The 22,101-nt window shown below is 42.1% G+C and overlaps 10 protein-coding genes across 10 annotated transcripts; 5 read left to right on the top strand and 5 right to left on the bottom strand. All coding sequences in view use genetic code 12, as the record gives it.

Annotated features, from left to right (window-relative positions):
- Positions 1 to 11: 11 nt before the first annotated feature.
- Positions 12 to 1,382, bottom strand: PICST_34653 (predicted protein; the record flags this gene model as incomplete). The annotated part of the gene is made up of 2 exons (XM_001386878.1): positions 12 to 1,151; positions 1,227 to 1,382. The coding sequence occupies 2 exons, from the start codon at positions 1,380 to 1,382 to the stop codon at positions 12 to 14; spliced, it is 1,296 nt and encodes a 431-aa protein (XP_001386915.2).
- Positions 1,383 to 1,867: 485 nt separating this feature from the next.
- On the top strand, positions 1,868 to 3,286 carry PICST_39422 (predicted protein; the record flags this gene model as incomplete). The annotated part of the gene is made up of 1 exon (XM_001387115.1): positions 1,868 to 3,286. One exon carries the CDS (start codon positions 1,868 to 1,870, stop codon positions 3,284 to 3,286), a length of 1,419 nt encoding a protein of 472 aa, XP_001387152.1.
- A 153-nt stretch (positions 3,287 to 3,439) lies between these two features.
- PICST_39941 (predicted protein) lies at positions 3,440 to 4,381 on the bottom strand (the record flags this gene model as incomplete). Its single annotated transcript, XM_001386877.1, has 1 exon — positions 3,440 to 4,381. The coding sequence occupies one exon, from the start codon at positions 4,379 to 4,381 to the stop codon at positions 3,440 to 3,442; it is 942 nt and encodes a 313-aa protein (XP_001386914.2).
- Positions 4,382 to 5,181: 800 nt separating this feature from the next.
- ATP20 (Protein associated with mitochondrial ATP Synthase essential for dimeric state of ATP synthase) lies at positions 5,182 to 5,935 on the top strand. The gene has a single exon (XM_001387114.1). It carries the CDS (start codon positions 5,202 to 5,204, stop codon positions 5,571 to 5,573), a length of 372 nt encoding a protein of 123 aa, XP_001387151.1. The 5' UTR covers positions 5,182 to 5,201; the 3' UTR covers positions 5,574 to 5,935.
- A 2-nt stretch (positions 5,936 to 5,937) lies between these two features.
- PICST_81007 (predicted protein) lies at positions 5,938 to 7,697 on the bottom strand. The gene has a single exon (XM_001386876.1). It carries the CDS (start codon positions 7,662 to 7,664, stop codon positions 5,988 to 5,990), a length of 1,677 nt encoding a protein of 558 aa, XP_001386913.1. The 5' UTR covers positions 7,665 to 7,697; the 3' UTR covers positions 5,938 to 5,987.
- Positions 7,698 to 8,243: 546 nt separating this feature from the next.
- On the top strand, positions 8,244 to 8,897 carry PICST_53701 (mitochondrial 54S ribosomal protein YmL15; the record flags this gene model as incomplete). Its single annotated transcript, XM_001387113.1, has 1 exon — positions 8,244 to 8,897. One exon carries the CDS (start codon positions 8,244 to 8,246, stop codon positions 8,895 to 8,897), a length of 654 nt encoding a protein of 217 aa, XP_001387150.2.
- Positions 8,898 to 10,294: 1,397 nt separating this feature from the next.
- On the top strand, positions 10,295 to 14,222 carry SPA2 (spindle pole antigen; the record flags this gene model as incomplete). The annotated part of the gene is made up of 1 exon (XM_001387112.1): positions 10,295 to 14,222. The coding sequence occupies one exon, from the start codon at positions 10,518 to 10,520 to the stop codon at positions 14,220 to 14,222; it is 3,705 nt and encodes a 1,234-aa protein (XP_001387149.2).
- Positions 14,223 to 14,328: 106 nt separating this feature from the next.
- Positions 14,329 to 15,066, bottom strand: PICST_29131 (predicted protein; the record flags this gene model as incomplete). Its single annotated transcript, XM_001386875.1, has 1 exon — positions 14,329 to 15,066. One exon carries the CDS (start codon positions 15,064 to 15,066, stop codon positions 14,329 to 14,331), a length of 738 nt encoding a protein of 245 aa, XP_001386912.2.
- Positions 15,067 to 17,742: 2,676 nt separating this feature from the next.
- PICST_53564 (predicted protein) lies at positions 17,743 to 20,640 on the top strand (the record flags this gene model as incomplete). The annotated part of the gene is made up of 4 exons (XM_001387111.1): positions 17,743 to 18,019; positions 18,380 to 18,426; positions 18,640 to 19,185; positions 19,210 to 20,640. 4 exons carry the CDS (start codon positions 17,743 to 17,745, stop codon positions 20,638 to 20,640), a joined length of 2,301 nt encoding a protein of 766 aa, XP_001387148.2.
- Positions 20,641 to 20,885: 245 nt separating this feature from the next.
- PICST_65039 (predicted protein) lies at positions 20,886 to 22,088 on the bottom strand (the record flags this gene model as incomplete). Its single annotated transcript, XM_001386874.1, has 2 exons — positions 21,756 to 22,088; positions 20,886 to 21,689 (listed from the first exon to the last, which is right to left on the bottom strand). Exons 1-2 carry the CDS (start codon positions 22,071 to 22,073, stop codon positions 20,886 to 20,888), a joined length of 1,122 nt encoding a protein of 373 aa, XP_001386911.2. The 5' UTR covers positions 22,074 to 22,088.
- Positions 22,089 to 22,101: the final 13 nt, after the last annotated feature.

The following is a 22,101-nucleotide window of genomic DNA, read 5'->3' as shown; positions in this document are numbered from 1 at the left end:
ATCTATATGCATCAGAAGTCGAGGTTCTTTTTAGTAGTGCCACCTTCGGCAGTAGTATGTTCCTCTTTTTCAGAGTCCTCAACTGGAATGCCCCACTCTTCTATTTCGAATTTCTTTCTTCCATTCTTGAATGCGTATTCTCCTTCATGAATCATCATCATTCCTTTCTCCGAGAGAACAGGCAACTTGACGATATTGACAAGACCCTGCTGGATCTTGGATGGTTCATTCTTGTAGGCTCTTTCGATCAACTGGGTCATCTCTTGGTTGAATGGCTGAAGGTGAATGCACGAATCGGCCAACGATTCAAGTACATGGGCTACGTTCGAATCTCGAGGATAGAGATCTGAAGATAGCGATGCAACAAGAACCACATTCTGGCTATATTGCCTAAGTATGGCTCGCAAGGAGTGAACAAACGGATATAAAAATGTAGGCGAAGAGCTCAATGGATTGTAGCCTGTAGGATTAAGAAGTCCAGGGATAGCGATTCTTATCACAATAGCTGGATTTAACTTGACATGACGTTGGATGATGCTCTGGATCTGTTGGATTAATTGAATATGACTAAGACCTACAGGAACAAACGAAATATCTTGGGCATTTGGACCAGGGGCAAGTTTCTGGGTGATATCGAATTGGTTGATGTAGTATTCATATGCACTGTTTTCAAAAGGTTCTGGAGATGCCGATTTCTGCTTGCTATTCACTCCATATCTCCATGCGATTTTCAAGTCATTGTCAACTCTAGAAGTCACACCAGCAGTGGACGTTGCCAAGTTGGAAACACTGACTTTAGACTCATTGGCAAGGATCTTAGCTTTCTTTTGATCTTTAGAGGAGCCCTTGTACAAACCAGGTAAGTTTGCAGTCCATTGGGTGGAAATCCCTACAGCTATCACATGAGAGTTAATCTGGTCTTTATTAATCCGGTTGTGCATAATTCCTTGAGAGACAAAAGCTCGTAATATTACGGATGCGAAATCAGTCGTTCCAGACTCTTCAACGAGCAAAGAATGTCCTAATGGCAATCCTTGGTGAAGAAGTAGTTTGTCCAAATCACCGGTACCAGTAGATACTGTCGGCTGAGATGAGATTAAGGATGGTCTAACAGAAGGATTCTTCAAAGCAGAAATTTCTTCAACTTCAACCTGTGGAGACTGAGTTCTTCCATTTATAAATCCAGAATCTCTAGAAACAGAAGCATTCGGAGTTCTTGGATTTACTGGTATTCTAGAATTAATTGAAAGTCTAGGATGCGCAGGCGTTCTGCCTGGTATTGCTCCAGAACCGACGGGGGCTCGTCCAATTCCCAGAGGGGCTCTGCCTGGAACAGCAGATGAACCGCCTCCGATGATGTCACTTCTCTTTCTGAACGACATTCGGGAAGCTCAATGTGGTACGGGTAATGACGAAAAGTACCCAAATCTTGAGATGCTTGAGAAGAGCATCTGGCTAAGAGGATTTGGCGATTTTCACGTGACACAAGGCTGATGGAAAATATGCAGGACCAACTCAATTGTCTTCTCCGATTATATAGTTAATGGAAAGAGATGAAGCACTTGCGATGTATTTGGGTGGTATATAACTTCTCAGGAAAGACCACCAATGTATACAATTATGGCATCCCTACTGCAGCAGAAGAAAGAACTTTTATGTGAAAGGAAAATTGGGATAAATCCACTTCTAAAACCGCTTCCGTCAGGTGCAAAATAGCCACGTGATGCAAAAGTCATTCTCCATAGAAATCATAGAGGAGCAATAGAGAGTGAGGATCTCCAGAAAAAGAACTGTAGAGGATCTCTTCTTTATTTCATTCTTTCAACTTTTACTTCTCTTCGCTTTTGATCTATTCATCTTTCTCATAATGGGTGCTCTCGTTTCGCTCCCGATGATGGGTGCCTCTTCCTTGGCTTCGTGCTTCGGAGCTGCTGCCTGTTCTGCACTTTGTTCCACGATAGGAGGCACATTCCAATCGTCTATTATGACCAGAATAACATATGCCATGTTGCTTTTAGTGAACTCATTGATATCGTGGATAGCGCTATCGCCGTTTATTGTTCACAAAATCGAGAAAGCCACCTTCGGCTTTATCAATAGCAAGTGTGGCCAAGATGGCTCTCAGTGTATTAGCTTTTCATCTGTCCACAGAGTCAACTTTGCTTTGGGGGTCTTACATTTAGTCTTGGCTGTGTTGTTGATAGATGTCAAGTCTACAGCCAACCCTCGTGCAGTAATCCAGAACGGGTGCTGGAGAATCAAGATATTCAGCTGGTTGACGTTTATTGTCATCAACTTCTTGCTTATCCCCGATCATTTCTTTGTTTTCTACGGTAACAACATCGCCATCATATTTTCCACCATTTTCTTAGGAATCGGACTTATCTTGCTTGTAGACTTTGCACATGCCTGGGCTGAGAAATGCTTGGAAAAGATCGAGTTAGAGGAATTGACTGGTGAAGGAGATTCCTCTTTCTGGAAGAAGTTGTTAGTGGGAGGTACTTTGACTATGTATATTTCGAGCATAATCTTAACTGTGCTCATGTACTGGTTCTTTGCTGGAAACGGCTGTAGTATGAACAAGACCGCTATCTCGTTGAACATGATCTTTGGCTTAATAATCTCAGCCATGTCTATTAACCAGACTATCCAAGAATACAATCCTCACGCTGGACTTGCCCAATCTTCCATGGTAGTCTTCTATTGTACGTATCTTGTCATGAGTGCTGTCGCATCAGAGCCAGACGACAAGTTCTGCAATCCATTGGTAAGATCTAGAGGTACTAGAACTGCCAGTGTCATCTTAGGTGCCTTTTTCACGTTTATTGCAGTAGCCTATACCACCACTAGAGCAGCAGCAAACTCCGCTTTCAGCTCAGAACCAACTGCAGATCCTTACATCAATGCCCAGCCAGCGGTTAGAAACGAAATGAGATACCAGGCTATAAAGCAGGCTGTAGACGAAGGCTCTTTGCCTGAAAGTGCCCTTAACCAAATGGACTTGTATGACGAAGACATGGAAGGCAACAGCAACGATGAAGAAAGACAGAAAGTCAAGTATAACTACTCATTGTTCCACATTATCTTCTTTTTGGCTACCCAGTATGTCGCTACGTTGTTGACTATCAACGTGAAGCAAGACGAAGTCGGTGACTTTGTACCTGTTGGCAGAACATACTTTGCCAGTTGGGTCAAGATTATTAGTTCGTGGGTATGTTTTGTTTTATACGGATGGAGTTTGGCTGCCCCTGTAGTTTGGCCAGACAGATTTGGTGTTCAATTGTAATAATGTAATCATTTATAATATAACTAGATATCATGATTAAGAAGGCATAAAGTAGTATCCAAGTAAGAAAGAGCATAGAGACAAGCATGTGTTGGCATAATGAAATATATAATGTAATAAACGAAATAGTCTGAATACTTTGTTGATGATATACTAACCCAATAAGTTGTACTCAGCGAAGAAGTCCAAAATATTCTGTGCAATAGCGACCGTATGGGAAGAAACAGCGAAGTGCCCAGCATCAATTTCAACGACTTTGACATTCTTGGAATCTTTCTTGTAGGCATGGGCTCCCTCAACAGTAAAGATCTGATCGTTCTTACCCCAGACTGCAAGAATTGGGATTTGAGTTTCTTTGAAGAACTTTTGGAATTCAGGGTACAAGTCCAAGTTTGTTCTGTAATCAAGCAAAATCTCCACTTGATGATCAACAGAGTTGGGCAAGTTAGTTAATAAATAAAAATCAACAAGACCAGCTTCTGGGTCTACCAAGGTAGAATCTGGTTCTCCATCTTCATACTGGAAAGTGTAGCCAGGAGTGGTGGACAAGAATTGTTTGAAACTAATTAGGAGCTCTTTAAATTGCTTTTCCTGTTCTTCAGTCTTGTGTTTAGTATCTAAAATACTCCATGCCTTCTTGAAATTAGTCCAGAAATCCAGCTGGATACCTTCCAAATAGGCATTACCATTTTGAGTAATGATAGCCTTAATTGTCTTTGTCTTTCTAATAGCAATTCTAAGCCCGGTAGGGGCACCGTAGTCAAAGATATAGAGGGCAAAATTATCAAAGTTGATGGTATCCAAGAACAAGTCGATAGTGTCAGCAAAACCAGCAAACGAAAAGACGAAATCATCAGCAACAGTGGTTTGACCGTATCCTGGAAGATCAGGAGCTACAATATGGAAGTAAGGTGCCAAAAGAATGATGAGATCCTTGTACTGTCTGGAGGACGATGGGAGACCGTGCAAGAGTAAGAGGTTAGGCTTGGAAGAGTCTCCTGCTTCGAGATAGAAGACATTTGCACCAGAAGAAAGTTCGACTTTCTTGTGCTTGATGACGAGATTAGTGTTGATTTGTGGAGCAGACAAGGACATATTGTTATTTATGTTGGTTTAGTAGGGATACTGATTACGTAGAAAGACTCTTACTTTTCTCGAAAAGTGAAGACATATTTATATGTTTTGGCTTGATACAACTGCTATTTCACAAGGGGAATGAATGTTGAGTTGGTACTCTAATTCAGCTTGCGTTAGTCAACTCCATTTTGCACCCATTGTCAGCAGGTTATGAGCCCGGCTGACAAATACCTTGTTAGATTTGGTTATGAGCCCGGCTGACTAATGGTGTTTAGGCCAGAGTTGAGTAACCACAAGAGAAAGTCTCTTGGAAACGGGGTTTGGCTTGTGAATTGGCTTGTGAAGTCCCCGTGTTCAGGGGATTGGAACATGTAGCGTTGTCAGACTTGCGAAATTACTAATATTTGTCAGAATGAACAGAGGCCAAATTGAAACACCGGATAGAAAGAACACGGAGACAGAATTAGAAGAAGTTGGTTGGTCACCGAGGAACGAATTTCAGTCGCTGGAGGAAAATTCTACTATTTTTGACGCACGTTAAGTAATAAACGAGAGGAGTTGCAAAATGGCCATATTAATCCATTTGGCTGCGAAAAGGATAATTGCAACAAGATGCGCACAGATTATGAGAGAGACAAGAAGGAGAGCAAATTGAGAGTGTGAAATTTTGTGCGCGCTGTTCACACACACACACTGCCCGATTCGGCAGTCTACGTTTAGGCTCGTTTTATTGGCTGAGACACTTCCTTCCAGAATTTTTCACTTTTCATTTATCAAGAGGTTTTTGATATTCATTGTAGCTTTTCACACATCCACCTATTCCGTCCGCAACTTCGCCATGTCTGCTATCGTCACCAAAGCTACCTCCTTCGTTAATTGCGCCATAAACAAGACCAACCAGCTCGCTAGCGGGGCTCTTTACTGGGGTAAGGTTACTGCTGAAATCGGCAAGGTAGTTTCCAAGAACGAAGGTTTGGCTCCACCATCCACACAACAATTTCAGACTTTCTACCAAAACGCCTTCAAGTTTGTGCAATCTCCAGCTCAGCAAAAGGCTTTCCTTGAATCTGCTGCCAAATTCAGACCAGGCAAGCAATGCGCTGTCAAGGCTGCTGTTTACGGTACCCAGTTGTTGGCTTTCTTCTCTGTTGGTGAAATAATCGGCAGAAGAAACGTTTTTGGCTACCCAGCTGTTGGTGGTCACCACTAAATTGATAGGAATAAGTCTCGTGTTGTAGTTGATGTTTCCGTAAAGAGCTAAACATCAAAAGCTACGACCATCAGTGCCATATTCATAATCATCTACATCTCCTAGTATTGTTTTAGACATTTGCTAATCAAATGCCGGACAAACATTACACAACGATAGTAAACAAAATCAAACACATACACCACAAATCAATAAACCAAACTAAACCAACCTAAAGAAATTTTATTGTTATAGATTTCTTTCATGCCTTGTATATTCCGACTAGAGGTTTGATGGGGCCATCTGTTCTTCGTTCATATTCATCTTAGAAGTATTTCCGATTCTATATTTATTTCCAAGTGCAATACACACTTCATTGAGTTATAGAAATTCTTTTGTATTATTAATCGTATACTATGTAAATTGTCTATGGTACTATTGTAATGCATTTCTTGTCTCTTCTTGTTTTCTCTTCTTCGAAGCCTCTATCATCTGTTCTCTCTGTTTTCTCTTATGTTTCACCAATTTGGGAACTGTACTGATGTCCTTTCTGTCAATTTCCTTGTGCTTCACTTTCTTCTTTTCGTTCTTAGACATCTTTGTCATATTCTCCATCCATCCACTGAAACCTGCTTCACAGCCTGATTGCTTCATGACATTGATTATGGGCTTGACAGCCTGGTCATCTTCCTTGGTGAAAAATGTCACAGCCCTACCTGCTTTACCACCTCTACCCGTTCTACCAATTCTATGCACATAAGCTTGTGCAGTCTGTGGAACGTCGTAGTTGATGACCATATTCACTCCCTTGAAATCTACACCTCTGGCAAGTACATCAGTAGTAATCAACACCCAGATGTCTCCATTCTTGAACCGTTTAATTACTTCTTCTCTTTGCTTTGGTGTTCTTTCAGCATGGATCACGTCTACGTTCAACTTATCATACAATAACTCATGGAACAATGCCTTTGCTCTGTGGATCGATTGCAAGAAGATGATGATGGGGGGCTTAAATTCTCCCTCCTGAATCATTTGTCTGATAGCGAGCAACTTCCCTTCTTCACTACCGGTGAATACCAACTTTTGGTCAATTGTGTTACTGGCAGCTTCTTTACGTCCAATGATGACTCTGATAGGATCTCTCATGATGGAGTGGGCCATTTCTTCTACTCCAGAAGGAATTGTGGCTGAAAACATTGACTTTCTTATTTTGGTGTATGTGCAATGGGATAAGATATCATCAGTTTGTTCTACAAATCCTTGGTCGAACAACTTATCTGCTTCATCAATAACAAGTTGCTCTACTTTGGACAAATCAACTTTCTCATTTTTGACTATATCAATGAGTCTCAATGGTGTAGATACAATGATGTCGTATTTAGATGCCTTGACGATATCATTGTTGAGCTTGTTAGCCAACTGTTTTGACAAGATGGCTACATTCAATTTCTTTCCTCTGGTCAAAATCTGCAATTCCTGAAAGATCTGAATAGCCAATTCATTTGTAGGAGATATCACCAATCCTGTGATACCATAATTTTTGGGACGCCCCTTGGAGCTGACAAGTAAGCTCTGGATAAGTGGGATTAAAAATGCAAGGGTTTTACCGGAACCAGTAGGGGCACATGCGATCAAGTCTCTGCCAGATAATGAGATGGGAAGCGATTCACATTGGATGGCTGTAGGTTCTACAAATTCTGCTTCGAGCAAATTCGACAAGAGCTTGCTGTCGAGACGGAATCGTCCAATCATATCTTGGAATGAGCCAATAGGGAGCGGAATGTCTTCACCTGTGACTTTAGAATGGTTGGCTTTCCTGAGCTTTATGGAGTCTTCTACAGTTTGGATCTCTAAAGGTGGAGCTTCTTCATCTTCTTTCTTTTCTTTCTTTTCTTCCTTTGTGTGTTTTGAATCTGTTGAGTCAAAGCTCTTACTCGAGTTGTGTTTTTTCGTGTGGAAGAAGTCAATTTCTTTGTCTACTTGGTGTTGTAAGGTATCTTCCTTATGCTGTTCATACTGCTGCTGCTTAGCTGAAGGGAGCGCATAGTCTGTTGTGACGTCTTTGCTTTTCTTGAGTGAAGCTCCACGGGAAAGGATGCGGAAGATATCCATCACTGAGAATGAAGAAGAACTATGTGTTTATGGTGTCTCTAGAAGAAGTATACTGATCTTGATTCGATGCTCTACTCCATATAAACATTTTTCAGTTAGCTGAAGAGATGCGTTATGTAAGCACTTACTAATCTTTTTCCTCGCCTAGCTTGTATTTTCTCACTCTACATTAGAGAAATAGAGAGTACAACTAGCATTAAAATCCACAATTGCTTACTTTTCTTGCTGTGGACTTTTCACCTTGACACTTATGGCATGAAGCATTCGTAGAAACGTCTCTTGTACATACTTAAGCTCTGAACTGTAACCGATTCGTAATCTCTGGTACTTAATAGAGTGTGTATATAAGGAATACATGCTTTTGGTCTGGCCGCTCAAGCTGATTTTCCAGCTCCCTACAGAGTCGCACTTAGGCTGACATAAGCGGTTACTTAAGCAGTGAAAAGTTTTAACAGACACAACCGTATAGATTCAGTCTTGAATTAACTTTTCAATTTCAACGAGTACGAAACCTACAAGAAGTAGTTAAACATGAGCATACGACCAGCAGCAGTTGTGAACATGGCTGCAAATCGTTCCATGCTTTCTAGCAGCGTTTGCAAGCTTTCGGTCAGAAACATTTACTTACATAAGGGACCAAGAGTAGCTGGACTCAAGAGAGATCCCCAGGAAGTGTTTGTAACCCAAGGAGGTGCCAAATACGAGCAGTCCGAGACCAACTTGAAGCATATCAAAGACTTCTTGACAGAAAAATACTCCATAGACGATGACTTGGCTCTCCAGGTGTTGACCCACAAGTCGTTTGGAAACGGCATAAAACCATACAATGAAAAATTGAGTGCCATGGGATCCAAGATCTTGAACTTGTACTTCGCCAAGTTTGTTGTCGAGAAGCCTTCGCAAAACGAATTGGCAATTAACGGCAAGAACTTGGACGTCTTGGGCACACCAATTGCCAAAGAGTTAGCAGGAAGATTGTCTCTTGGAATCTTTGCCAGGACGAACAACTTGAATCTGACTATGTTCTGGAAGTCTTATAATTATGGAGTCGGATTCGAAACAAGTGGGGAAATGAAGGTGTCGGCTCAGATGATGTATGCCTTGGTCGGAGCCGTGACGTTTGTGCACGGAAAGAAGGTCGCCGAACAGTTCATCTCCGAAAAGTTATTGGGAGCCAGTCCTTCCATCGAAGACATCACTAGTTCTGTAGTTGAAAAGGCTCAGCAGAATTAGAATGAAAGAAAGAGAGTAAGAAAAGGATTGCTATTTCGAAAAGACAAAAGCACGTTAAACTTATGCTTCTCCTACAGCTATATATCTTATTGTATCCTTAATCCTCATAGGATGCTCAAGTTATCCGATTGGGCTAGTCATTACATATTGCACGGAACACTGTTCACAGTGTTTCCAACCAAAGGTGTTGCGATGTTAGAGCTATTATCTGGCCTTACAGTAACACCACTACACTGTACATAGAGTGATTTACCACTGAAATATACTTTTACAAGGAATGAATGTAGGAACCATACAATTGAAATCCATAAAGCCTGTGTGTTCAAGCAGGATAGATACAGAAAGGGTTTTTGTTACCAACACAGAAATCGAGCATATTCAAGAGGTACGGATTCAGCTTCTGATTCACAAGGCAACTAAATTACTGTAAAGGAGCCAGAGAACGGGAGTAAGGCTGCAATACTGCATTGGAGTTGAGGATGTACATCAGTAGACCCTGTCTTGGAGCTAGTGGTAGCCCTAATAGTACTGTGAAACGATTATGGCCAGCCATATAGAGAAAACGAGGCTGCTCACTACATACGTCGCGACCAAGTTGCAAGTGGATCAGCCAAAAGCGTGTTCGGGGTTCAATAAAACTGTAACTGCAACCAAGATGTAATCCGACAAGAAGTCCCATTCCGAGGAATCTGTGCTCTACCGAAAGATATTCAACGGGTGAAGATTGGCAAAGGGCCAAGTAATGGCTGCGAAAAGAGAAATCAGACAAAAAGGGTCCAGGGGGATCCAGTGGAAGTAAACTCTGGCTACGAGATCGTACCATTAATACTCACTAAGAGCAATTGTGGCAAGTAGATACTACTACACAAGAACCACCGCTAACAGCATTGGGGTCTGCTGACGGTAGACGCCCAGGGTCAATCTCCTACTGACCACCGGCTCTTGCTTTTTTGTCCACCTTTTTCTACATTCTCAGTGTCCAACGGCTGCAAATCACCTACACTATTTAGGCAAATCTTTTCATCTTCATTGTTCAGCTCAATTTCTTTGTCTATACGCCATTAACATCGTAACTAATTGTTATTATACCCACATTATTGCTAAATGAACTTTGCCCCAGAACAATGAACTTTCCGAGTGCCGTAGCACCCCGTCTATTTCAGGGCCCTGATGTAAACCGAGGGAAACACGTGAAGACAACCTGCAAACTGGCCAAATCCAAAAGCCACCCCTACGCGTCTTCATGCAAATTTTATTTCTTGTTGTGTTTTGTTTGCGTGGCACACGACCGCTGGATCAATTTCATTCAGGCACTCACTGGCTCTGGAAGTTTACATCCAAGTCCTGGCAACAATTTCAGTGCCGTTCTTTTTCTCCAGTTATCAACACTGCCTACCAACCAATTGACGGTACTGGGCTGTTGTATATTATCTCCATCTGTTGAAATTGCGAGTTCAGCGTCGCGTACTCGTCCAATCGCTCCCATAAAGCTCGTAAAAGCCAGTCACTTTTTTTCAGCCAGTCTTTTTTCTCCAGTCTTTTTTTGGAGGCTCTATTTCTTGTTTTTCAGGCATTGATCGTGCCAATTGGTCTTGTTTATTCCACCACAATTCGTCCCCAATGGCTGAAAAGGACTTGATTCACCACTACAAGGTGTTGAAGCAGTTTCTAGACATCTCAGACGACTCGTCGTCTAACAGAGCCGCCAAACAATCTACACGTGCTGCTCGTGCTAGAGAAAAGTTGCTAAAGCTCTCGCTGGCGCAGTTCAAAGAACTCAGCACCGACGTGTACGATGAGCTCCGCAGACGTATCGATGAGTCTCGAGGCGAACCAGACTACTTGTTGCCTAAGTCACAGTTCCACCCCAAGAGAAACCAGGCTCGTCAGAAGCTTGCTTCCTTGCCTCAGACCAGATTCAAGGACTTGGTTCTGGACATCCTGTTTGAGATCGAAAGAAGAAATTTACACGTAGAACAACTTGCGCCTCTGCTGCAAACCCAGAACCAGTATCAAAACCAAAACCTACACCAAAGCCAACACCAACATCAAAAGGAAAATAACCACCGCCATCAACAGAGTGTCTCTTCGTCACATTTGGGTACGACCAATTCTGTTTCCGACAGATCAAGGGATCATACTTCACATGAACACGAAACACCAAAATCGGTCAATGAGTCAGATCTCATTGACACATCCATGGCCTCCACTGCCACTGATGCCAACAACCATTCAATTGGGATTCAGTCGAAAACCTTAGTTCCTACCAAGGCCAATCTCACTTGGTCCAGTGATGAAGAAAGTGACGCAGAAGACCTTGAGCACAAGCAAAACGGCGAACATGAAGATGAACATACACATAAAGATGAGCATAGCCATTCTAGAGATATAGGTGGTTCAAGTACTAGTGCTGGAGTAGATTCTGGTTTGGCTGCTGGTGCTGTAGCTACCGGTGCTGGTGTAGCAGCTGTAGGTGTTGCTGGTGCTTCTTTAGTTCATCACGATCACAATTTGAGGGAAGAAAATGAAAACTTGAAGTCAACTATAGCACAATTGACTACAAACTTGGCAGCTCTCGAAGAAAAGCACAATGGACTTAACGAAGCACACGAAAAGCTTCAAGGAGACCACGAATCATTGCTTGTTCAACACAGAAATGTCAACGACAATCTTGATAAATTGCACCAGGAAAAGAACTTACTTTTGGAGAAGGAAAAATCACTGGATATACAGGGATATGAAGAAGAGATCAACAAGTTGAAATCCGTCAATGCCTCTTTACGTTTAGAAAACCAATCCTTGAAGAGTTCTACAAGAGAAGTCGGCAATTCTCCTCTTAGATCGAATGCTGGTATCCCAAACATATCTAGAGACTTATCCCAGAATGCTTCGGAAGACCTTCCTGAAACCACCAAAGCTAACAGAGCCAAAGATATCAGCACTTTCTTCGACAAGTTGGATAATTTGGGTCCCAAGCCTGTTTCCCAGAAATATTCTCCTCCATTGAAGAACGAATTGGAGTTCTGGCAAAAGAAGTTTGAAGAAGCTCGTTCTAACACCATATCAAACAAAATCTCCACGAGAAGTTTATCATCAGATAAGCTATCATCTCTTGTATCTCCTAGCGGCTTGCTTTCTATTAAGTTGGTTGCTGATTTACAGTCTTTGATTGAATCCTTTTTGATCTCTTTAAACGAGCAAAATGTCGATTCAGACACTTTGTTTGACAAGATTTCCAAGTTGTCGATAATAGCCAACGAGATTGCAAACCAAGGCGACCATCTGAGACGAAACACTAACGAGTTTTCTGTTGTTCTCAGAGAAAGCGTCAGCTATGGTCTTACTGCCACAAGGTATTATGCCATGTATACGACTATTCTTCCAAAGGTTATCGTTGAACGTGCAGTTGGAGAAATCAGTTTCTCTCTTTGCGACTTGGTCTCATCTGTCAAGTTGAGAGAAAGCTCTTCCGAGACCAGAAAAATAGAACCTTCTACACCAGAAGTAAGTCGTCAAATAAAAACAACTAATGATGATTTCGGAGTTCGTCCATTGCGCATGGCTAACAAGTTGCGAGAAATCCAAAATCAGCAATCGTTTAGTTCTCCAAGTGAAGAACCGGTTGGCAAAATCGATAACGATCCAGTAGCGAAGTCAATTGATATCCCTATTGTTCGCGAGAGTCCAATTGAAAAGCCTCTTGGAGAAAGCTCGTTGGTTGTAGATGAAAATCAAGCTGAAAATGAAGTTCATCAAGCTGAGAATGAAGTCCAAGCTGAAAACAGATCGATCCAAAATAACGAGCCATTAGTTGAAGAGACTCCAATTGTTCAAGATGTCACCACGAAAGACTTAGATAATGTAACTGAAAAGCAACCAAATCCATCTACAGAAGACGAAGAACCAATTGCCAACCCTAACTTAAGTACGCCTCAAAAAACTAGATCATTAAAATCATTGATTCCTAATGCATTCACTGCTTTCAGAGCCAAACAGCAAGAGTCATCTCCAAAACGCGAAGATTCCTTAAAGGCTAATGATGTCAAATCTTCTCCAAGTAGAGGTAGTCCAAGAGGTGCTCACATATCAGAGTTGACGTCCAAATTTGAACATAAGGACGAGTCTGCCAATAATGATGCTGTTATCAGAGGCTCGCCTAATAGCACCCCTATCAAAAAGAAGATTCTTGATAAAGTCAGACAATTTGAAAGTCCAACTGACGATTCTGCCAGCACTAAGTCTTTGAGTCCGGCTTATTCGAAAAATGCGAGATATTCATTCGAGCTGGATGTAGACTCACCATTCAAAGTAGCAGACAAGAAGGTTTTGTCTGAGCCATTTGAACTTGGAAAGACAGAGGAGGAGGTTGCTGTTCCCAAGAAGGGAATCTTCCAAACATTGCGTGAGAAATTAGCTACTGATTCTGACAAGAACGCTGACGACTCCATTAACTCTGAAGATGGATCTTTTGAAGCTGAGAAGAACGATCGTAGTATCGTCAAAGATACATCTTCAACAGCCGAGACTACGCCATCTAGAGAAATTGAAGAAGATAACTCTACCCTAAAGAATATTGCTATATCTGCAGACTCTGAAGTTGACGTTCCTTCAACGACGTCTCAAGATACTGTAGAAGCTGGAGAAGTAACCAACAAGGCTCTTTCTAGTCCAAAGACTGTAGTAGCTGTGCCAACTCCAAGTACTACAAAGAGTGTGAAGTACGAAGACAACGACGAAGAGGAGTCTGATTACGAAGAAGAAGACTCTGAGATGTCGGCTACTAGTGAAGCAAGACAAAGACAGGAGTACCGTAAGTCAATGGCTGCTGCTACTTTCAATGTTGACTTGTTCGACATTGATGATCCTGATAACACTTTGACGCAAGTCTTACTTTATTTGGAGCATCAGACCGTCCAAGTCATCTCTACTATCCAGTCATTGCTTTCTGCTATCAAGAAGCCCAACTCCACCAGAGGAGACTTGCGTGAAAAGTCCAAGGCTATCACTGAAGTTATTTCACAAATGACTGAAGCTACAAACACGTCCATGAACCAGACCCGTAATGCTCAATTGAAGGAGCACGGAAGCTGGGTCGTCAAGAGCTTGGAAGACTGTGAACATCGTATGAGCATCTTGTGCAAACCAAACTCAGAAAAGAGCGACCAACAATTTGCTGATAAGAACTTCAAACAGAGATTGGCTGGTATCTCCTTTGACATCGCTAAATGTACCAAGGAGCTTGTGAAGACTGTGGAAGAGGCCAGTCTTAAGGAAGATATTGCTTACTTGGAGAACAGACTCAGTCGTGGTGATGACTTGACTTAATCCTTCTTTCATATATCTCATCTAATTAGCTTACTTCTACATTCGTATTATTAGTCTTGCCATTAACTTAATCTATATATATTCGTCGCAATGTTGTTTACCTGTACTATCTAACGAATTTGTTAAGGAAGTTTTGGTGGTGCTTAGATCTAAGTGTATCGTTTGTATATGTATCCTGTTCCGAAACTTTGTTGGGTCTATTGCTGAAGGTAGTAGTCAGTCTCCAGCTTTTCTTTTTCGGCGCTTCTTCTATTTTGTCTTTGTCTTCGCTTTTTACTGACACCAATGGATTCGACAGTAATGCTCTGTCTATCTTCGCTTGTTCTTCGACTCTTTCCTTCTCCTCTTGTCTTTCCTGTCGAATCTTGGCTAACTCCGCAAGAAGAAGTTCTGTCTCATCCTCCGAATCACCTTCGTCATCTGATTCAGAATCTTCCAGCCCGCTGTAACTATCAATATCGTCACCTTCATTATCATTGCTTACGTCGCCATCTTCGTCACTTTTGTTGTCAATTTTATCTTCGTTGTCATCATCTATCCCAATGTCATTGTTTCCTTCTTCAGTTTCTTTAATTTGTAAGTTTTCATGATTTTCCTTTAGCTTTATTCTCTTTGAAATGTGATCATTTTCAGAAAGTTCTGGCAATCGACCCTCTCTAATCAACAATTCGGTCTTCAACTCTTCGAGAGCTCGCTTTCCTTTCTTGTGCTCTACTTTACTCCCATCTTCTCTGTATTTCAATGTCGTTTGCTGAGGTAAAGCTCTCGAATGTGAGATTGTATCGGTAATACTGTTGACTTTCCCTCGCTTGGACTCCAACGTTGGGCGGTGGTTGGTAGTCATTTGCAGCTGCTCGTATTAGTTATTGAATATATTGCTGGGACGTAAAAACTTGGGACTCGGCTCTAAATTGTCGGATATCGTTACGCGTCCGATAATAGACCTGGACTGCTGATAAAATAATAATAGAACTGAACAGTCTGGATACGACGTGGCACAGAGTAGTTGCTTCTGTTGCCCTTCCTTTGGTGTTCTCAGATTTCTATTTGTTCTTCACTATTGAGATGATGTGATGAGTTCTGCATAGAGGATAAATAAATTTAGCTAGCTGGAGTTGAAAACTTCTGGCTAACACCATAAGCACAACTGTCACATTATAGAGCTGTAATTCTGGAAAAATGCCACCACCTCGAGTCGTATATTTACTCCAGACAGTTCAGCCGCGTCCCAAAGGAAACAATTGCTCCTATCCTGCTTGTACCCCATCTCCATTCCCTTATCTGTGCAAGGCTCCACCAGCCTGCACACGAACCACATTTCTGGTGACATCTCCTGTTCGATTGCAGGTCCAACAGTTCATAATAGTGGGGAAGCGTCCAGAAGAAGGGGGGATCCGTAAAGCAGAATCGACGGCAGGGATTTCAAATGTCTTCCGCTGTGGAGTAACAAAATTGAAGCCCAAGAAGCCGATACGGGCCAACCAGAGAAGAGACATCCAGTAAACCTTTTGAGCAAATGGAAAATTGTGCACTTCGCAAGCCAAACCTCCTCTAACAGAATAATTGTTAGCACCCAAGCAGCCCGTTCCAAGATCGGGACCTGACACTTCCAGCCGAGTGGAAGAGCTCCAGACCCCAATCAGACACAAACTGCAACAGAAATGTCCTGATTTCTGTCTATCTTATCGCATACGCCCACTGCCACAATTCAGACATTTCTGTCTGCCAACGGTCCAACAATTTAAGACAGAATTGATAAAGTTGGGGCAAAAATTAGTGATAAATGAGCAGTGGCTGGAGAACTCCCCACTATTGCCTCCTCGCTGTGGATGAAATGACACAAAACTTCCAGATCGACAAGCAAGTGTCTATAAAATTTTGCACAGGTACGAGAAACTGATTCCGAATCGGGTAACGCTTCCCTGGCAACACTAGTAATTATGTCCACAGTTTGCGGAGTGATTGCCGAATTGGGCGCGCGCTACCAGTTACCCCAGAGTCCCAGAGCTCTATTTGTGGTTGTTGCAAAAAATATGAGATTATTATTTCCGAAATAGGAATTTCTCCCGTGGTGGAAAAAATTTTCCGATTCGTTTTATCAAGGGCTCCTCACTCGAACAAACTCCACAGCATCACCTGATAGAGACTGTCGGTCCGTCCAAGACCGAAGAAGCGACACTAAATCTGTGTCTGACTGAGTCTGACTGTAGAAGTGTGAGATTGTCTTAATTATTGTCTGAGTTCGTGTCTGAGTTAAGCGCATTTCTAGGATTGTACTTTTCGGTGTCTGCTTCTGAACTGAGACAGTGAATTCCCACTCGGACGGTAGGTACCTTTGCAGCGCTAATGCATTTCATAACTAAACCTCCCTTAAACTGTAGCCAAAGGATTTAGATTCGCCTGTCTTACCGGAATATCTCCTCATTCTAGAGAGAGTGAACTTGCTTTGAAGAAATACACCTTCATTCGAACAGATGAGCCAGTTTCAAATGGCATGCTCTTCTGGCAAAATAAGTTAGCCAAGTTGCAACTGGATTCCCCAATCAGACAAAATATGTGACGGCTTTGAAATTGAAGAAACTGCAAACAGATTCACCAGAGCAAACTGGTGATGGTACACTCTATCTGAAAGTTGCAACCACCGGGCGCAGATTTCACTGTCTCAAAAAGCCGAGTCGGGTCTTTTAATTCATCCGAAAGTGTAATTCTGTTCTCATTAAATAGTAGCAAAACCAGTTGCAATTAACCGGAGGAGTTGGACCGAGGTCGTTGAGATTCCATCACTATAGTGTAGAAATCTCAGGAAACCATTTCAAACCTGTTCAGACAGAATGCTCTCGACACATGTAGGTAATATATTCTGCGTTTGTACCATTTTGTAGATTGTGTTCACTAAATGAATTGGATTCTTTCAAACCACTTGTTTCGGGCATCTGTAACTACAGCAATGTGTTGAATATTTATATTGCCTATCCTAAACCAATCACACCTTTAATACCACCAAAGTTAGGCACCCTTCTCCGGTTCCGCAAGAATCAGAATCAGAATCAGAATCAGAATCAGGATCAGACGGATCCGTTCTGGTGGTATGGCTCGTGTATTTTGCAACTGAATCGTATTTTCAACAGCAGACGCAATATCTGACCGGGAAATCTTGTGGAAGAGCGGCTTATTGTATTCTCAGCCGAGATATCCAGGTCTGAGGGGGCTAAACACGATTAAGCATATGGCTCTAGTAAATTTTCCGACAGGTTTCGTTTTAAGGGAGGTTTATTTTATGAAATCCACCGCAATATGCGGCCGGTTATTTTTGTGGTGCGGTCTGTCAGACATCAGACAGAAATGCCTGACTTGGAAAAAAATGTTCTTGGACTTAGAATCTTTTTGGCCTGTACTTGGAACCAGTATATATACAAACCCACTGGACCTTCTTAAGTAATTGTAAATTTATGGACTGCCAACTTAAGTTTCCTAGTGAATCTCGACGTGTCTGAACTTCAAGCCCTTCTTATCCGTCTTCATGTTCGTTTTCCCCGCGTTCGACTCGAACTACAAGACGCGCAAGCGCACGTTCAAGTGCTGTCAGAACTGCCGTGTGAAGAGAGTCAAGTGTCAGATCACTTCCACCGACTACGAGTCCTTGGGATGTGTGAATTGCCGCAAGAACAAATGGACTTGTTCGCTTGCGAAGCAGCAGGCCGTACAGAGCCAGACTCCGGACCAAAACCAAAACCAGCAAATTCAGATTCAGTCCACGATTAAGAATGAATTGGGAAATATTGACGAAATAAGCCAAAGTCACGATATACACCAAGATATAAACCAAAATCAGATCCAGACCCAGACCCAGACCCATAACCAAAACTACATTGGTAGTCAAATTCAAGATAATCTCAACAGTAACAACATCAACAATTACAATATTAACAATAACAACAATACCAATAACATTAACAGCCATACTAGCAATAATAGCAATATCCTCTCCAATGGCCAACACCATCTTCCCATCCCGATTGAATCGATTTCTGAGAACAGGACTCTTGTGCAGAATACTTCCATCCATTCCGACACCATCACATCAGCAGTAGACATCAGTTCGGCTACGGTCCCCATGAACGGCAACAGTAACACTTCCAACGCTGCTGCTCTTACAGGTAACAATACTACCATTGAAAATGGTACTGCTACTACCAATATGAAAGTCTCTAAGCGCAATTCGCACGTTGGTTCGTTTCCGCAACAGGCGGTAGAATTTGTGCCTCTGCCCGTGTACCCAAAATCAAAGAGCATGTCTGAAATCAAGCAGTCGCCCAATCATACGAATACCGGCAATAGCCATCATAGTAGTATCAGCAATGGAAACGATATTGCCAACGGTGAAGTTTTCAATCGTCCTCAGAGAATCAATATGAAGACCATTACTCCACAGTACCTTAAGCAGACTTTCAACTTCAATGTACTGGGCAATGATCTGGGCTCGAACTATCAATATCTTTTCCACGGTCATCCTAAGGTAATTATTGCCATGTCAGACGACCAGACCATCTGGCATGAGTCTGGAGTCTACGTGAAGACTACTAAAGAAAATCAGAACACCAAGGAAGGCGTAGAAGGCAAATCCTACAAGCTCAAGAACTTTGGGAGTGGTACTTTCAAGGAGTTCTACATCCGTAACGAAAATGTCTACAACTTCCTCTTGCTGATAAATGCGTTCACTTTAGAATCTCCAGCATACCCGTTTGAAAGCGACGAAGTACGTCAACTTATAGAGTTGTACTTTTATAAGTTGAACTCCATCTTTCCTTTGGTTCATGAAAATGGCTTCTGGGACGATTACCGCAACAACAAGGCACAAAATGTTTTGATCTACGTTGTGGTGCTAGCCATTCTGAGGGATAAAATGGCAGAGTCAATTCTTAAGAAGGTATTTTTGCGTGGTACTCTCCATCGGCACGGACAAGTCATGTCTGACATGTCGCAGCAGCAATTCAATGAAGATCTCGTCTCATTTATGTCTGAATTAGAATACAAAATCAGGCAAATTTTGCTTATACTTCCTCAGTTAGGAGACGAAGACAAGTTTTCACGTTTAGTGGTATCGCTTGTTCTTTCGACCCATTTCAACTATGACAAGTTGGGATGTGAAAACTCTTCCCACGATCTCACAGATGCAATTAACTTGGCGACTTCTATTGGTATCCACATGAAGAGACTTCTGTTGAATGCTGAGCCTCTGAAAGTTGAGTATTCTTCCAATTTGTGGTGGTGCTGCTACATCTTTGATCGCTTCAACGGTCTCGTAAATGCCCGTCCTGTCTTTATTAGACAAGAGGATTTCAATGTCGATCTTCCCTACAACAATATCAACTTGTTGAAGATGGTACAGCTTGCACGTTCGCTTGAAAACATGTTTTTTGCAATCTTTCAGCCCTTCAACAACAACAACGTCATAGGAACAAACAACTTGAACAATAACATGGTCAGATACAAGATGTTTGACACGGATGAATTCCAGCGAATTGAATTTGAGCTTTGCGATAAGGAACGCTCTAGAAATAGGGTTGCCTACGATTCCATGTATCCGGTAGCTTCCAGAGTTGGTGATAATCCCTTCACCGACTACGTAGGAAATACCATTCATTTCATGACAAGAGTGGTGAACAATGTCATTATCTTAGCTTCGCAGAAGGCCAAGTACGATAACCCTCAGATACCTAACCATATTCCAGAAGCTGTAGCACTTAGAGCCTCGCTGAATATTTTGTGGTATCTTGTTCAGATGAAGGACGAGTTTGTCATCAATATTCCGATGGTTCCATGGTGCATGTCTTTGGCCATGGCTGTTGCTCTCAAGAAGAAGGCGAGAATGTGTCTCAAGGATGGTGAATATGAGGAATATAAAGTGTACCAAGATCCGTTTGAATTCAAAGACTACATCAACGAGTTGGAAAAGTTCTCACTGACCTGGTGGGTGGTTGATGAAATCTGTAGATTGACCAGAGATTTCACCAACACGTTGGACTCCAAGTCTAAGAGTAGAAAACGTAGACAAAGGGCCAAGGCAGCATCAGCGGCTGGAACTTCGAAGAAGAAGCAAAAGATGGAGCTGAGAAGCGACTGGGTCAAACTGGCATTGCCACAACCAGTCTCAAGTCCAGTTCCTAAATCAGATGCTATTCCTTCTATCAGAAATATGTTGCAACCACCTTCACAGACCCTGACGGAGTTAAATGCCTATGTAGCAAGCACCAATGGAACTACACCCTACATGCAAACAGACTCTTCCTTCAGTCCTAATCTGATGAATCTGAGTGACGCCAACCAATATGACCAATACTTCGAACTGATGCAGATCGACATTTTCAACAACGACTTCTTCAAGGATGTTCCCAATGTCATCAATTTGTTGAAGTAAACGGACAATCACACCAAATTACGAACTCTTGAAGGTTGACTTTCAGCCTTAATGCATTAGACTACAAAAATGATTTCAATTCTTCAAATACCTTTTCTATTGTATCCTTACGATTCTATGAATAATGATGGTATAGCTTTTATAATGTACATGATTAAGCAACAAGAATCGTTGCTCTTATTGTAGGAGTGGTTTTCATATACCACTAATTGACATCGTCGCTTACAATTTCTCTCTATTTTACTCTAATTGTCGTCATCGCTGTTGATTTCATCTTCCCAGTTTTCTTCTTCAACATCGCCTCTCTGCGGCATCAACTCACTCATTACAGGACCTCCCAAGGCGGTCAACAATTCCTGAACTTGCTCAACTAAGCCAGGGTCTGCTTCAGCAACAGCATCAGTATTTATGATCTTGAATCCTTGAGTCAAAGAACTCTTGGCTTCGTTCAACAAGGTCTTGACTTCAGCAGAAGCTGATTTCTTAAGCAACTTTATATCAATGTCTCTGTAGTCTTCTTCGTTAGTTGTGGTTTCTCCTGAGAAAAGCTTTCGGGCATTAAACAAGTAGGCTAGAGCTTCGTAGTAGTATGCATCCAAGATGCTTTCGTTGATATCCTGAGTGTTGGAAGCGATAGTAGCAGCAGTGTCATAGAGCTCGAGTTCTATGGCAAAACGAGCTAATGTCAACAAGGGCTGGATCAACTCTACGTATTCTAAGCCAACTTCAAAAGCATCTTCGTTGGAAGCTTCATTGCCAGATTGAATCTTATTGGCTGATTCTTCAAGTCTTGTCTTCTTTTCTCTAAACAAGTCCCACGACTTCAACAACGATTCTTTGGCATCGTCATTTCTTTGTTGAGAAATACGAATTGATGATAACAAGGACAATGCCTCGGGGTTGTTGACGTCGAGAGAAAGGGAATAGTCAATGAGCTCGTCGCACTTAGATTCAGCCTCTTCCTCCATACACATGTCTGTCATCCAAATCTCGATCTCGGCAAATATTCCCTGATTCAACTTCTTGATTAAGTACGAAATCAAAGAATCCTTCGTCGAATACAATTTCGACAATTCAATCAAGACAGCATCATCTTCGCCTGCGTCATTTTGCACCAATGACAATTGGTTCTTCAACTTAGTAAGTCCAATGTCCAAGGCATTGAGACCTTGAGCACCGCCTACCATTTGTCCCAAATAGAAGAACTTCTCAGATCCAGCCTCTGCACTTGGATCAAGCTCACATGCTCTAGCCAAAACATCGTATGCCGTCTCTAAGTCGTTATTCTCCAAGAGAGTCTCTCCATAGATCTGAAGAAACGAGACATTCTGAGCCTGTGACTCGAGAGAAGGCTGGAGCAACTCTAAAGCCTTTTCTGCCTGCAGTGTCTGCAAAAGAGCCCTAGCCTGGCCCACGAGCTCTGGAATCGACATTAATTGGGATTTGGGATGTGTTTTGGGG

The sequence above is a fragment of the Scheffersomyces stipitis genome, chromosome 1, assembly GCF_000209165.1.
Source record: "Scheffersomyces stipitis CBS 6054 chromosome 1, whole genome shotgun sequence".
NCBI classification, from domain to species: domain Eukaryota; kingdom Fungi; phylum Ascomycota; class Pichiomycetes; order Serinales; family Debaryomycetaceae; genus Scheffersomyces; species Scheffersomyces stipitis.
This window is presented reverse-complemented; position numbering and strand designations above follow the sequence as displayed.